Genomic DNA, 17,592 nt, shown 5'->3' on the forward strand with positions numbered 1-17,592 from the left:
TTCGGGTCAACAAAGCGGGACCCTTCGTCAGGGGTCTGTAAAGAAATGAAACAGGACCTGATAACTTACTCCACTGAACAATGAGTGTTAACAATACATTCTGAATTTGTGCCCAACGTGAATATTGTGCAAACCCAATGGAGAATGATCTCGTGGATAGGGAGGTGCATACTAATCCGGTAGTGAATTACTTAAACTAAAACAAAGTGCTCGGAAAAAACATTGTGCTGTGTAAGTTGGTATGATAGAATACAAGACATGCGGAGTTCTCAAAATTATGGGCGAGCATCAGTTTTAAATGATCAATACTATATGCTGAAGCACACACAGTCGGTAACGGTACTAGTGAACAGGTTATACTGACTTACAGCGCACTGGAACAATCCGTGTCTCTACTCTTCTCGTAAATGCAAGCATTCGGGAAGTTGGTTTATGCGCAAATTATTAAATCAAAAGACGGATTAACAGTGATCATGTGATCGGGGTAACAGCCAATGAGGATGTGGGAAACGCAGGATGCACTTCTCATGTGACACGAGACACCAATGCATTGGGTACTTATGAAAAACTGCGAACAACATTTACTTATTGCGACATGAGATGATTATTATGCCTGCATATGAAATTTAATTTGAATATGGAATTGAATCAAGCTCTTTGATTGGAGTACAAATATTGAACTAAATAAAGTTGAACTTTGTGAAGAAACCCAGCGTTTAATGAGATATTGTGCGCACATTTTGGTGGGTAGGTGATCCTCCCCACAACACGTTTTGATATTCAAAGGCACAGTTAGACGTCGTGCGTCAAATGAAGCGCCAAATCTAACAGACTTAACACATTTGATTAACTGAAGAGAAAAACGAGTGCACAGGGATAATACTAATTGCACATGGCATATCCTCACATATGTTATGCATGTTTGTACATATCACGTTTCTTGTGATTTTGCATGTACTTGCAGCAACATATTCAGGGGTGTATGTGCATCACCGTAGATGAGACCTCCATGGTAGCAACAGTTGCATCATAATACAGTGGGGGGAACTTTCCCAGCCTCCGAGGTCCGAATCGAATCACTGCCTCAGCGGATGGACGGTTGGTCCAACCGGCATCATAATCAGGCCCTTAGATGGTAAGATGTCTGAAAAACATGTGGTTTCCATGATTTGAAAGGTTCTATCCATTACAAAAGAAGTAAGCCAATCAAAAGCTTTATTTTGGATCCATACTTCTTTGAGCCTTTCAATCAGGATGAATGGTCTACGTTGTCATATGCCACACTAAGGACATTTGGGGCACATGCATCATTGTGTAGAATTGCGATTCGTAATTTGCGAAAAATAGAGAATCGCAAATTACGAATGGCAAAATGGAATGCATGAATATTTTTGCAATTTTTTACCGATTCTGTAAAAATCGCAAAAATATGCGAATCGCATTTTTTTTGCGAATTCGCAAAAAAATTGCATTTTCATGCATCACAGCCAGGACACACCCAGGAAGCCAGGAGCCTGATTGCACACACCTGCGAAGCAGATTCAAACAGAAAACAGGCAGTTGGTGCATTCAGCTCTGTTTGTCTGCAGTGGAGGAGTGTTTTGGAGTGCTGCTGTTGGAGAAATGGAGACAGACACTGCCAGTCAGGATTTACAAGTCAGAAAACGAAAAATTAAGTTCAGTGAGCAAGAACTTGAGATACTAATTGAGGAGGTGACTTCGCGCCACGACCAGCTGTTTGGGAAGCTGTCTTTAAAGGTCCCTGAGGCTGTGAAAAGGAAACTTTGGCTAGCCATACAGGCTAAAGTGAATGCAGTGGGGGTTGCCCACCGGGACATCACCAACCTCCAAAAGCGTTGGTACGATTTACGCTCACGCGCAAAAGAAAGTATTGCGACAAGAATGAAGAGTTGCAAGAAGACTGGTGGAGGCTCCCCTAACAACAAACCCACAACTCCCCTTGAGGATTTGGTTGAGGGGACACTTGTAACAGAAGCTGTAGTAGGAGTGACAAACATAGACACCTCTGAGCATGCTGGCACTTCTCAAGGTAAGAGGAAATGTTTTAACAAATGCAAACTTAAATTAAATAGGGTTGCAGGATGTATGTAGACATGTATTTGATGCTGTAACATAATTCTAATCTTCTAATACATCCTCACTTGCATAGCACTAGTGTAAAAGGCAATTTCATTGAACAGTGCAATGCATCATGGGAGTTGTAGTTTTTAAGTACAAATTATTATTCATGAATGCAATATGTACGTAGTTAGTTTGCCTATCAAATAATTTTCAAAGACATGGTAAATGAAGATTTTAAAGGCGTCCTTCATCTGGAACACATGTTGTCTTTATTTGTAATCTTTTATGAGAGAAGACACTACATTGATATCATGCATCATTGTTTTAATTTTAGATTTACAAAAGGAAAATGAAGCAAACGCTTTTGATGAGATCAGCATGGATATACATAGCCAATCAGACAATAATACTGTGAGTTCTTCACCCTCTGTGCACGTACAAAAAATTAGAAAATCGGTGCGTAAAGTACAGGAATTAGAGTCTGAGGAAGATGCAAATGGCACAGAAATTGTGGTTGATGATTCTCAGAAGCCTGCCACTTCAACAAAACAGTTTAGTGGTCGTAGAAGAATCCAACAATTCTACAAAAGAAGGCCTCGCTCTTCCAATCCAAGAGACTCCACAGTGGATGATGTCCATGCAAGTACAGTTGAGCTCAAATTATTGAAAGTGCAGCGTCTTCAGGGTAAAGATCTGAGAGTAATAAAGGGAAAAATTAGTCATATGGTTGAAGACCTCAGTGGAATCAATAAGACATTGAAAACATTATCCAAGGTCATTGAAGGGGCGCATACTGCCTCAAATCAGAATTTTGAGCTTTTAGCAAATGCTTTAGTGACAATATCTGATGTCTTTCAAAGTCAAAACATTGCCAATTGTAATAGACATTTGAGAACTGTGGCAAGTATGCACACTTATGCCCGGGCTCTGAATAGGGTGACCAGCAGCAATGCACGTCTCATCAAACACACAATGCGCATGCAAGAGGAAATTAAAAAGTGTTGTGCAGATCTATGTGAAGGATTTAAAAATATGAAAAGTGGGGTTAATGTGCTGCCACCTGATGATAACCAGAATACAGCTAATGAAGGCAATGTTATCAATGAATCTGCAGGAACCAGTGGTGATGCCCACACCAATGATGTGGGTGAACGCCGTAGCAAAAGAGGAAAAGAAATTAATATTTGCCCTGTCATGGTTTCTGAATCGGTTAAAAATAAAGCTTTAGGTTTGCGTGGAAGGAAGAAGTGATTACTTGTTATTGTTGCATTTTATTTATTACATTTTCTCTATACAATGATATGGACTAAGGATTACATTAGGCCAATATCTGGATTTTTTTACTTTTTGAGAAGTTATGCTTTGAATTGTTTTTTCAAAATACTATTGTGTGAAACATGGTAAAATAAAGTGTTTAATTTTGGAAGCAAAAAAAAATGATTTCCTACCTTTTTTTAAAAGTAATGTTGTGTAATTTCGGCCCTTCTTCTTCTCCCTTCCGCTGCGTCCGGTCCATGAACTCTTGCATGTGGTTGTTGTGGCTGGTTGAAATTATTTGGTAGCAAATCATCTACATCTAGTTCAAGGCCTCTCCTAGTTGTTAGGTTGTGCAAGACTGCACATGTTGCAACTATTTTGCAACACACATCTGGCCGATATTGCAGGGCTCCACCAGTCTTATGTAGTATGCGGAACCTGGACTTCTTGACCCCAAACGTCCTCTCTATTACGCTGCGGGTTGAGATATGGGCATTGTTGTACAGTTGTTCTTTACGGGTAGTTGGAGTCAGGTATGGGGTGAGAATGTAAGACCTCACTCCATATGCACTATCTCCTAAGTTGAAAGATGAGATATGGAAATTTACATCACACACATTGAAATGGATGTCAGAAACATTAGAATTGAAAGTAAACAAAAACAGTTTACCTAATAAATATCCATCTCCAAATTCTCCAGAAAGTAGGCGATCATGAATGGCACTATGTTTGAAAATGTATGAATCGTGGGCACTACCTGGGTAGCTGGAAACTAAGTCAGTGATGATTCCTTTGGAATCACAGATTGCTTGTATGTTTAAAGAGTGGTAATTTTTCCTATTTCTAAAAATGTACTCATTAGCAGCTGGGGGACAAATGGGGACATGTGTTCCATCAACACATCCTATGACATGTGGGAAGTGTGCCACGTTATAAAAGTCTAACTTGGTCTGCAGCAACTCCTGATGCGTTGAGGGGAAAATTATGTGGTGATTTATCCTATGAGCATTTCATTCAGGAAGTCATTGAAAAATCTAGACAATGCACTCTGTGAAACACCCCCTGCAACTGCTATTACACCTTGGAAGGAGCCAGAGGCTAAAAGGTGTAGACAAAATAAAACCTGCACATGGGTGGGTATAGCTTGAGTTCTACGCATTTGCCTTTGCAGTATGGGGTCCAACTCTGCAATTAAATCAATGATGGTGTCTGCATTAAGTCAATACTTATCATATATGTCAGCCTGTGTCTGCCCAAGCAAAGTAATGCGCAACCTAAAAACCCTTTCACTGAGTTCTCTTCTCCTCCTCCCTGCTGCTCTCATCCGCCATCTATGTGCTAAGAAAATTGCTGCTGCCATCCTGGAAGAGATCCAGAGTCATTCTGAAGTCCCTTTTATAGGTTGCTAATCATTTCCACATGTGTAGTGTAAAAAAAAAATTACCACCTGCTCTCACTTCTTATTTTTGCACTTCCTAAATGTGTTTTCTTAGAATTACTGACATGTGCGAAAATTGATGCATTCCATTTTTCGCAAATTTTTAAGGATTCCTTAAATGTGCGAATTTTTAAGGAATCGCAAACAGGATTGCGATTTTTCAAGGAATTGCAATTAGTTTTGCGAATTTTTAAGTAATCGCAAAAGTAATTGCGATTCCAAAATAGACAAAAAATGATGCATCACATTTTCAGATATTGCATTCGCAAACGGACGAATTTTGCGATTCGCACCATTTGCGAATCCAAAATCTGTTGATGCATGTGCCCCGAGAAGAACTGCAGCAGCATCACCCTGATCAAATATACTTTTAAGCTTCTCTGTCACTACTGGAAGAGCTGATTCCGTGCTGTGGTGTGGAAGAAAACCCATTTGTGTAGGGTGTAGAAGATTGTTATGTTCTAGGAAGCTCGACAGCTTATGGTTAGCATGTTTCTCTACAAATTTTCCAAGGCAGCAAAGAAATTGGGTCGATAGTTGCCTGGCTTAGCAGGATCTAAGCAGGATTTCTTCAGCAGTGGTCTAATTGTAGCATGTTTCTATTTCTCTGGAACTATCCCTGATGAGAGATTGAGCAAGGTGACTATAGTTGGGAGTAGCACTTGCATACCCTTGGCAAGAATATGCGGTGGAGCTGGATCTAGAGGTGATTCTGATTTGATTTTACCCATCAGTGCAAGTGCAAGTTCACTCTTCTCATTCACCACTGGAAAGTGTGTCAGGGCTGCGGAAATTGGGGTGGACGGAGAGAGCCCTGTTTGATCCAAGGGTTGAGCTGTATTACACAGTAGCTTGTCATAAATGTCCATGACTTTTTTTTTAAAGCCACTAACTCATTGTATCGTGCCAGGGAGGATGGTGGAAGGGTGCTACCCTGCTTGACAGTCATGAGAGATTTAACAACCCTAAACAATTCCTTTGGGGAATTTGCTGCCTGGTTAATCTTCTCCTCGTTATACAGGACCTGCACATTTTTTATTTCATTATGATAGTGTCTGTTAGCCCTTTTGTATTCATTCTTATGTGTGCTCATAAGATTTCCTCCATTTCCACTCAAACTTCATGCAGCCTGTCCTCAATGAGGCAAAATGGCAAGTAAACCATGGGGAGCTTTTGGTATTTGTTTTATGCTCTATCCTGGATGGATGTATGACGTTACAATTCATACTTTTACCATGCATGCCTTTACAACGCGGTATTTACAACGAAAACCTTTACAACGCATAGTGCTTTGGGGTGCTGGATAGTGAATAGTTTAATTTACTATTCCAACAACAGTCCCCGTGGACAGTAGGGAAGGTGTTGGATAGTAAATTAAACGTATTCCCTATCCTAGAGCGCCCCCAGCGCAATGAGTTGTAATGGTATTCGTTGTAAATACCGCGTTGTAAAGGCACTGCGTTGTAAAAGTTGCGTCGTAAACGATGTTTCCCATCAAAAAATAATCATAGATTTTGAGCAAGCAAGGATTCAAAGCATTCTAAAAATATACCCCCACCCAGCCATACAAGGCTGTTGCTATAATTTCAATCAAAGTAGATGGAGACATTTCCCAAAATCGTCACTCTATATAGAAATATTAAACAAATAGCCAAATTCCCTTTAAAAGAAAAGAAATTATAGCACTAGCCGATGTCCCTGGCACAGAGGTAGAGAACCACTACAATTAACTAATAGAAAGCCATTTCAGCCAACAAAATGAAGACAAATGTAGTCCGCTAATGGACTATTACAAAAACACCAGGGTTGGCAGACTGCATTGCTCAGCACACAAATGCCAACCCAAATTCCAAATACCATTGTAGAATGTCTATGACAGCACCATGGCACAGGAAGTCAAAACAAGCAATGCAGTGGAAGGATGGCACACCTTCCAATCCACATTAGGCAGAACCCAACCTACACTGTAAAAATGTACAGAAGTATTACAAAAAAAGCAAAGATATGAACAACTAAGAATGGAGGAATCTTTTACCCAAATTGGCCCTAAACTTAGCAAACAGATAAAAAGAATGTAGTCTACAATTTAAAGTAAAACTCTTCATAAATAACAAAGGAGTAGATTACTTAGAAAATATAGCCAAAAGCATATTATAAAATAAATAGTAACCTACCAAAATCCTCGAAAACTCAGACAATTTCTTAACCAACATACCCAAACCTTGTATTTTTTAATAATGAATATAATATTTTATTACGTCAAAAATGAATTAAAATGCTAATTTTAATAAAGACTGATATATTAAAACAATATATACATTATTTTTTTAAACCCGGTTGTCACCAGCAAAGAATGCAAAAAAACAACTCAATCCATAACATTCATTAATTACATTACATAAACCAAAAAATGCCACATAACAATCACATCATATTTGCACAAACATTATAAATAACATTTCCCACCCAAAAATAGAGAGATATTGTCCAAACCGTCCCCAAAAATGCTAACATAACTTAGAAACAGATTACTAAAATAGTGTACAAAAAATTCTAAACTGCAAACTAGTGAAAAATATTAACACTAATTCATCTAAATATAGTAATAAAAACACAATTAACAATAGAGCTACCTTCTAGACCTCCCCGTGAACACCCTACCCTCAAAACTCTTAAAAAATAGTTAAAAAATGGCTTACCTCTACCGGCAAACAGCAGCACCTTACCAAGACTTTGGATCCGGGAAAATAGATAAAAAGCAACACAGATTACAAAATAGCAGGTAGCAGTAAAAAATGAGCGCTAATTAAAACAAACAAAAATTCTATCTCCCTACAGAAATGAATGGGAAAAATTGCAGAAATGTTGAATAAGTGTATGAAAAAATATTGTAAAAGATTACAAGTCAAACATGTAAAAAAAAAGGTTGTGATAAAAAGTAAAAAATGTATAAAGTATAAATTAATAATGGTATAAAATATATACAATTCTTTTATACATACATTAACATCATGTTAAATGATGTACAAAATATGTATATAAAACAACTATATAAAATAAAAGTTGAAAATGTACAATACTCAATACTATGTAAATATATTTTGCATGTTTTTAATAATAAAAATATGAAAAGAAATGTTTTATTTACTTACCTTTATAAAAATGTTTGTTTTTCAGATAAAATATATCATTACAAATGTCAAAATATACAAAACAAACTTTGAAAACAGAAATAAAATGTGTAAAATGTGTCTTTATTATAAAACACAATATAATCAATATTCATATTGTTTACAAATGTACAATTATTTTTGTTGTAATACTAATAAATAGCAATACTTATAAAATAACCCAAATATTTGTACTACTTCCAAATAAATATAAAATAAAAGATTTCAGAATACAAATATAAAATTACATAATGACACTCCAACATAAATCATTTATAAAACATTGTTAAACATTGAAGGGGTGGAATTTACTATTTCCACTCCAATCAAAACCAATTTATGGAAGGTGCTGGACACTAAAGGGGTGACATTTATTATTCCCACTCCAATCTAAACCAATTTGGGGAAGATACTGGACACTTAAGGGGTGACATTTACAATACCCACTCCAATCTAACCATATTGGGGAAAGGTGTTGGACACTAAAGAGGTGGTGTTTACTATTCCCACTCCAATCCTACCATTTTAGAGGAAGGTGTTGGACACTCAAGGTGTGACGTTTACTATTCCAAGATGAAGCCTATAACCAGTGGGAACACTGGAATAAGCAAAGTCTGGACAAGTGCATCACACTGTCCAGGATGGGAAACATCCTTTACGACGCAACTTTTACAACGCAGTGCCTTTACAACGCGGTATTTACAACGAATACCATTACAACGCATTGAGCTGGGGGGCGCTCTAGGATAGGGAATACGTTTAATTTACTATCCAACACCTTCCCTAGTGTCCACGGGGACTGGAGTTGGAATAGTAAATTAAACTATTCACTATCCAGCACCCCAAAGCACTATTTGTTGTAAAGGTTTTCTTTATAAATAACGCGTTGTAAAGGCATGAGTGGTAAAAGTATGCGTTGTAATGTCATACATCCTTTTTTGGGGGTAGTAATTATTTGTTTTGTGTTTGGTATGGTTTAAGAGCTCGTAGAAAGTGCTGCTTTGTTTATTCGGTAGTAGAGCCAATATAAAAGAGATATTTGTGTTTTGATATTCACCATGTATGGTTTATATCTGAGTAAATGGTTTGGGAGACATGCTGGAGGTCCCATTCATCATCTATGTTTCTCATTGTTTCAGTTTTAGTAAGGTATATGCTTTAAAGAATATTAGGATTTGCTTTTCATTATTTATGTTGTCATGTAAAACAAAAGGGTCCTCATTATGTCTCATTGTGTCACGTATGTATATGTCTTGGTATCTTCTAGGGGCAGGTGGAGTATCGCTGATGGCTATTTTCGTTTTTGCAATTAAATATTTTAAAGTGTGGATAGTTGTAGTTGGCCATCTTATGTGTTCAGGACTTTAGGTAGAATATTTTTAAGGATGTTGCTTGTGGGTTCCTTGGAACTAGTTCTTGCTTCTCTTATATCCTGCAATGTCTCTCACTTCTGATTATTGTCACATATGAGTGCGGGTTGTGCTCTCTTACATGAATTACAACATCATCCTTTGTAGTTGCCATCCCATAGCATGCATTAGAATAATATTTAGTACATTTCCAGTTTATAGATTCTGTGCATGCAGTTTCTTGACTTTAGGTGTAGCTCATGGGGTTATGGGCCACATTATGAGTTTGGCGAGTTCACCACCGCCTCACTCCTGTACCACCAAACCTGAACGCCCAACAAATTACGATACAAATCGTTGTCTGGCGGGCCGGCAGCGTGGCGGTCCCACAACAGTGCCGTGAAAAGGTTAAATGAACGTTTAATACTGCCCCGCCGTGGGACCGCCGCAGCGAGTTCCATCATGGCATGGACTGTAAAGTCCTTGCTGTGCTGGAACTGGGGGGTGTTTGAACAAAGGGGGGGGCACAACATGTGCCCACCTGCATGGGGCAAGGGGGGTGTTGCAGGTTATAAATATTCAAAGTTGTAATGCACATCAAACAAGGGAAAACACGTGGAAACAAGAAAGTTGTAACATGCATCACCCAAACATTTCCCTCTCTTTAACCAGTCCAGTCACTGAAAACGGGGGCCCAGTAGGGTCCCCTTTGTTTCCCCACGGCCAGCTTTTACTTCTCTGTGCTGACCACCATATAAAGCTGGCAATCTTGAATCTCAAAATATGCATGACAGGTCCACAGCAGCACCGCTAGCAAATTTTGAGTCCCTGACCGCCGCTCCACCACCAGGGAACGTGGGTCCCTGGCGGTTGCTGTGGTCAAATGTTGATCTGACCTCCAAACTTATAATACTGCGGTAGGATGTCCACTGCGGAGGTGGCTGGACCGCCACCGCCTTGTCCCGACAAGTCTGGCGGTCCATGGACGTAACTGCTTCCCTTTATGCAAAGTGATATACTTTTCAGCTTCTGTCATTGTATCTGAAAGTAGTGTGATAGTATAAATATATATAGGATACTTTAACTTTTGTATATTTATTCTTTTAACCCCTTCCATGCTCATGACGGAACGGTTCCCTCATGAGCGTAAGTTGGCCTGTGCTTATGACGGAACCGTTCCGTCATGGTTCCATAGGCCCAATGGAACATTCAGCACTGCAGCAAAATTCGCGCAGCACAGAAAGGGTTAATTTAAAATTACGCAATCACTTCTATTTTGTATACTTACATGTATGTTGTCTATAAATGCGTCTCACAATATTGCAGCTTTCCTGTTGGGGGAGTTCTTATGTGAAGTATGTGCTCTCTTTTCTGTTGGATGAAAAAAACTCAAAAATGTCACTTTAAATGTTAATTAGTTGTTAGTTTGTAGATGTTGAGGTCTGCTCATGGCGAGCTCAGCTCGTCATGAGGCACAGTGGAGCTGTGCTTATGACAAGCTGAGCTTGTCATGAACAATGGGATTTATCAATCAGCACAGGAGGGGAAAACCATTAGCAGCCAAGGTGTTAAGTTTATTTTTGATTGCAATTTGGGTGAGTTTATACTTTTGTATTGATTTATGTATACTTACTTTCTTATATCTGGTGGCTTTTAATTGTTGTTATTTTCAGGCCATTTATCACTGTTTGTAGGCATGGGTTTTTCTTTTAGGAAGTCTATGAAAAAAGTTAGAAGTTGGATAGTATTTTATTAAATATTTGTTACTTAACATTTTTAAGCTTAATACGATTATGTTTACTGTAAATATCCTTTTTTACTTACTTGGTTAGGGAACTGTTGAAATGTACATATTTTTTCTGTTATGGTTTGGTGTGAAAATTCGGCCGAGTTTCCTTATCTTGCAGTGTTTGTCGTTTTTGAAGTAGTGAGTTTGTTAAATTAGTGTGCCTTTTATATTGTTGATTTAATTATTTGGTTTATTTTATTGGTTAAAGTTGTTTGTAGTTTATTTCATTGGTTGGTTTAGTTTTAGTTCGAATTTTTTAAATTAATTGTGTCCTATGGTAAACGCTAATCTAGGTATTATTTTGATGTACATTATATACTTTGCTACTTTTGAATATTGGTTTGTTTATGTGTGTGTGTGTGTGTGTGGCGTCTTCACTTTGTGGCAGTGTTTGATGGATTTTAGCGGCCGGCCTGGTCGCGAAGACGCCCTGCTGTTGAGTTTGCACCTGCGAACTCGCTGGAGCGGGAAGTGCCACGTGAAAGGACTTCGAAATATGGCATTGCGGGTGTTGGCAGCTACCTTTCAACCCACGTGGGTAAGACGAAGGCTTTATTCGAGTGAGGAAGAAGGCACCCACTATGGAAATAACCAACTAGAAACTTCAAGCACCAGCATGCAGTGCGTGCATACGCCCACTGAGGCGGGACTATGTGTGTATAATTCAGCTGTTCCTGTGCGATTGCCGTACACCTCCCTTTGCCGATCAGCCCGTGAACAAGAGCAGCGTTATGCTTGAAACGCGTTGGGCCATTCAAGAAATTGCGAGTATGACTGTTACCCTGCCATGCCACAGCTCTTCATTAAAAGGCATTTAACTATTCGCTGTATGGGGTCTTCACTTTGTGGCAGTCTTTGATATATATATATATATATATGTTGCACTGTAATTTGCACAAGCACTTTAAATTGAAAGGGGCTTCCCCATGTGACTTGTCATGTGATCAAGGTCCGAGTAGGACCGAAACGCGTCATGGCGGAGGTGCTGGGTGAGAGAAAATAAAATTTGCAGCACGACTTTGGGTCCACGTTGTCTCTTTGGTGACAAAGATTCCTGTGGTGAGACGACTTTCGGGATTTCATGCTAAATGGATTGAAATAAATCTAATTGTGGATTTCAGAAGGTGTGCGCCTAAATTCTTTGCTGACAAGTGAAGGAGTGTGGAATAGATAACGGCGTGGTTCTGCCGTAAGGCTTCGCACCCACAACGAGCGCTTAATGGCCGGGGAACGTTGAACCGGAGTGTGGATATATATATATATATATTTAGTTTATGCTTATATTTGTGGAGTTGTATTTTTATAACTTTTTTTATATATGATATGGGTTGGAAAGTAAATGTCATTTTTATTGTTGTTTACCTTAAGTATGTGTATAAAATATTTTAGTTTTATTTTGAGTAATTTTTAATGTGTAAAGTGTTTTTTTAAATATTTATTAGTGATTATTTAATTATTTTGGTGATATTATTATTGATATTGTGTGTAGCGATATTTTTTACATATATTTTTATTTAAAGGTAACAATATTATTCTATTTTGAAGACTGGTGGTCAGTAAGCGTTTGTGCGCAATAAGTGACACCAAGCTATACCCCGAGAAGGAAACGTATGTATCCCGGTGTAAACGATAAAAGAGATATTGAAAACTGTTGCAAATATTGCTTGTGTAATTGTAATAAACATACAAAAAGTCAAAAAAGATATGTTTAAAAACAAGATTATTGTATTTCATATTTTTGTTTTCAATATAGATAAAAATTGGTATTTTTAACAACAATATTTGAGTTCTCAATATTTGTGGTTTTACCAGTTAAATATAGGAGGTCGATATTTTTATGGTCAATATTTAATTTCTGATATTTTGTGTTTCGAAATTGTATGGATCGATATCATGCCAGTGATCCTGTTTTGTCACAGTGGTTAAAACATAAATGGCATTATGAATGTCATGTGAATATGAACCAAGTGACGAAATGGGTGCAGGATGTGCATCAGCAAAGTAAACAGTTATTATGCCAGATACGCCATAAGGGTGGCTCAGTTCACTAAGGGTAACATAACTTAGATAATGTTGTTTCCATGGACCTGATTACGAGTTTGGCTGTCTCCCAGAGGGCTGTCAAGCCTGCGCCCCGCTGGGAGACTGCCAAACTCGTCCGCACACCGCTCGCCAGATTAGGAGTACATTCCTGGTCTTGCGGTCGTGTTTTGGCTGTCCTATGGCCACCAAAGCACGTTTCTGAGCAGCATGACCTGCACCATGTTGTGCAGTCTGTGCCATGCTGAAACTGGGAGTGCATGCATGCAGGGGGCACAACATGTGCCCCCTTGCATGCACCCCTGGTCTAGAGTCACCTGTAGGGCCCCCTTAGTTTCCTCACTGCCACCCTTTTCATGGCGGTCTCCCCACAATGAAAGGGAGGGCGGTGAGGAAACTCGTAATATGCTTTACGGTGCCACAGCAGCACTTCCTGCATATTGCAGCCTCACACTGCTGTAACACCGCAGAGGATCACAGATCCCCGGCAGTTGCAGTGGTCCTTTGGCTGTCTGACCACCAAACTTGCAATAGGGCGGTCAGACCGCCGGTGCCGTGGTGTCCGCACCGCCACCGCAGCTATGGCGTTCCATAGGACCGCCATAATAGTAATAAGCCCCTAAATCTAAATTATGTTGCAGTTAGCTGAGGTCAGGGAATTGTAGAAGTCCAGCATGGCGAATGAGGATGGAAGATGTAGGAATTGAAGGGGAGTATCAAGGTGGAATGGTAGAAGGACTTGGATTTAGGAAGATCAAGTAGGTGGGCATCCTGATTTTAGTATAGACCACACAGCAATGGTATCCTGTGATGGGAGTTAGGCAATGCATGTTACCTCCTGGGTTCTTCCCTCTCCTTGGATTCTTCTCACTTGCTGCTCACTATCCCTAATCATCTGTTTAACTATTTTTTCTGCAGCAGAGGATGCTGAATACATGACCATGAACTGCATTTCCTCTTCAGGAGGAAACAGGTGCTATCGAGACCTTGGGACCTGCACTGCGCACAAAGGTGAGGCTCAATAAAATGTTACCTATATTAAATAAGGCTCACTGGGATTACAGGGAATATGCTACATGCAAAAGCGAGTCCTTCCCATCAAATTATAATCATGATACAGTCTCCCTTTTAGGTATCCCCCAGTATATGCTAATTTATTAATATATACGTTTCAAATATAAGTGTACATTTATGAATGTAATTATTCATTACAAAATGATAATTCAGTTTGCTTCAAAATATATTCATGTTTTTCTCTAGATTTAGAATGGCTTTTCCATTGATTGTTTTTAAATAAAGAACAGGATTTCATAGAAATTGATTTCTCAACTTCTCACCTTTTGTTCTTAAACAATAGGCAAGGTTTTGCAGAATGTAAGTACGTGAAGGGTTAGAAGGGTTTTGCTTCTAATTATTTCAAAAATGTTTAACAATGTTCAGACAATGCTTACACTAGAACAGAGTGTTATGCCATAGAGAGGAACTTCATACCAGTGATTCGAGACTGAGGGTCATAGGGAGATTTAATCACCTCTCCTAGCTGAAGACTAAGGTCAAGGCACATCCAGCCTCCCATGGCAAGGTCTTCCCTCAGTTTATCTGCCCATGTAGAGGGGCACAGCAGCTGCTGTTTCTTTCCTGAACATTGGTTCTGTTGTTCAGAAAAGGTATGCAGGTGTGAAACATCTATGAAGCACAAAGCAGGCCTCTTTTGGTGCTAAGTTTAACTTAATTTGCCAGGTGAAATGAGGGGTTGGGGATATTGATGCACAGAAGTTTAATAATACCATCATAAAGTTACAGTACATTCTATCATTCTGCCTCCTGACAAGTATCATAGTTATTATCTTGTTTATTTTTATAATAGCTAGTATTCATAATATGTGCCAGATAGGATTTTGCTTTTATTAAATCTTGAACTATATTCCTGTTTTCCTAGTGTTCTTGAGTATGTCCATTCATGGTGAAAGAGGACTTGAGCTGCTCCAACTATCCCTTAAAACTTCACAGGATTGATAGGTACTTTGAATGCACCTCACTCAAGTAATGCACAGTGGGCTGCGGGGTGGTTTTAGTCCACTGGGTTTTCTGTCTCAAGCTGGCATATTGACTAGGGGGTTGATTACGATGTCGAGCGGAGTTTCCATCGTCCGACATCGTCTGGGTCACAGGACTAACCGACACCCGGTCGGCTGTCCCGATTGACTAATTAGGATGCGATCAAACACTGTTCGTTGCATTCCTATGCTTTACAAGGAGCATGTATACCGTCCGGAATGCATGCTCCCATTGTAAAATAGGAGGTGCTGTTCATCTTGCACCCCTTTAGGTGCCTGCCCTGGGGTGCAGGGATCAACAGGGGGGCACAATAGGTGCCCCATCAGTCTCCAATCAGAGGCTGTGCACCCAAGGGGCACTGCTAGGCGCCCCTAAAGTCGAGTTCCAACAGCCTTTCTGTGTTGAAAGGCTTGCATGGAAAGGCTGCCGAAACCCGACATTGTAATCCAGGGGCGGAAAGAGCCACCCTCGGGATTACTGGCCGCATTATAACTGGCGAACAAGCTCTCTGAGCCCATCGGAAGCCAGTTGGAATGACCGTTCAGATTTCTTTTCGACCGTCTCCATCGTAATGACGCGGTCAGAAAGGAATCCGACCAGCATATTACGATGTGGTCATAAAGGCTGCGACCGACGGTTGGAGCCGCTTTTGACCGCATCATATTCAGGCCCTAAGTCTATGGTGTCATTGGGTTAAGAAAACCCATTTTGTGGGCTATGTTCTGGAAAGATATCCAGAAAACGTATCAATCGTATGCCCCTGGAGTCCTTGACTTCATTGGTGGAGCTGGCAACAGGAGGTATGGGGGTTCTGAGGCGGTGTTACCTCTGATGACACTGCAGGGTATCCTTAAGTAAGGTGCTGTATATGACAGTGACAGTGCAGGACAGGGCTGGTGGGCAGACTTCTTATTATAACAGTGCAGACTTTGACATGGACTTTTTCTGCCCATTGGGAATTCAACCCTGAAACCTCTCTAAGGGGCTCATTATGATGGCGGGTGGACATCAGTCCGTCCGCCATCATAACGGTGATGGGACCAACCGCCAGACGTGCGGCGGTCCCACCGGCCCAATTAGGATGCGCCTGCCATACTGGCGGGCGCATCCTGGCCTTTTACCATTGCGGATGGTGCTGCTGGCTGCAGCACTGTCCACAATGGTAAAAGGGCATGCACATCAGTTCCCTGCACCACGTGGCAGGCACCATGTGGTGCCTGCCACTTGGTGCAGGGAACTGCAGTGGGGTACCATGGGTACCCCCCAAGTGCACACCACCACTCCCCTCCTGGGGGCCCGCAACTGGCCCCTAAAGCAAATCGCGGGCAGCTTTTCCATGGCGGCATCGCCAACATGGAAAGGCCTTTAAACAACCCACATCCTAATATGGCTGGCGGTGCCTGCTAGGCACTGCCACCATATTAGTGGCCCAGCTCCACCCGGCTGGCAATCGTAACGATTGCCGACCAGCGGAACAGCATCGGACGGACTTTGTGTCCGCCACGATACCCCCCGCCATCATAATATGGCAGGGGGGTATTTCACATTAGGATGGCGTAACAATCGCCTCCGCCTGCGGCGATTGTTATGCCATCCTAATGAGCCCCTTCATTTTTTGTTTTTTACAGAGTTTTATATAGCTCAAACTTGACCCGAATCGGGTATCAGAGCACTTTACATAGCACCAGTTGCATTACTTGAGGACACACTCATTTTTTGTTAGGCACGGGGAGATTAAGCGATTTGCCCAGAATCACAGGATGTTCAGCGTCATTGCCGAGACTCGAACCCAGTTCCCCAGATTCGAGATCCACCCCCCTAGCCGTTAGGCCAACTCCTCTCCCCAGTTACGTGGCTTCACTGATTTTCAGCTGGGCAAAATGGGAAGTGAAGGACGCGATTCCTAATCTTGCCAATTAAGGTTTTTATCGGGTCTCCTGAAATTGGAGTCTTGTCTGGTGATATGGAATAGGTGATTTCAGGCTCTTCCACAGCGTTCATTGTTAGCTAAGACAAGGTACTATGTCAGAAAAGAGGAGACTTATTAGTGTGTTTACCATCATGTATGTACTGGAATTTAATTAATAATATCTAAATTGTCTGAAAATGTGAACAAGCATTCAAAATAGCAATTTGATAATCATCAATGAATGATGGAACATGCCTTCTGGTGAATAGTATAAACAACCAATAACATTGAAGTTTCTGGCTCCAGGTATACACTGAACAACCCCTCTTCAAAGCTGAGAAAGATGGATAGGCATTTAATCACCACCCTAGACCTGTGGCTTTGTTGCCCAGACAGGAAAAGGAAGGAAACAATAGGAGATTATCCAGATATATGCAGGGGCGGAAAGGGTCAGCTGAAATCTAATAGATGAGAGGCAGCAATTTTCAGGTACTGTTTAG

At 40.4% G+C, this 17,592-nt stretch overlaps 1 protein-coding gene across 1 annotated transcript in view; it reads left to right on the plus strand.

Moving 5' to 3' along the window:
• The window catches only part of LOC147683184 (actin filament-associated protein 1-like 2), a 278,687-nt gene that overhangs the window by 147,462 nt on the left and 113,633 nt on the right, over nucleotides 1-17,592 (plus strand). Inside the window, exon 3 of the mRNA XM_086944799.1 lies at nucleotides 14,044-14,136. Coding sequence (XP_086800925.1) covers nucleotides 14,044-14,136 — 93 coding nt within the window. The remainder of the gene's footprint in view (nucleotides 1-14,043; nucleotides 14,137-17,592) is intronic.

This window comes from Lissotriton vulgaris, chromosome 11 (genome assembly GCF_964263255.1).
Source record: "Lissotriton vulgaris chromosome 11, aLisVul1.2, whole genome shotgun sequence".
Lineage (NCBI taxonomy): Eukaryota > Metazoa > Chordata > Amphibia > Caudata > Salamandridae > Lissotriton > Lissotriton vulgaris.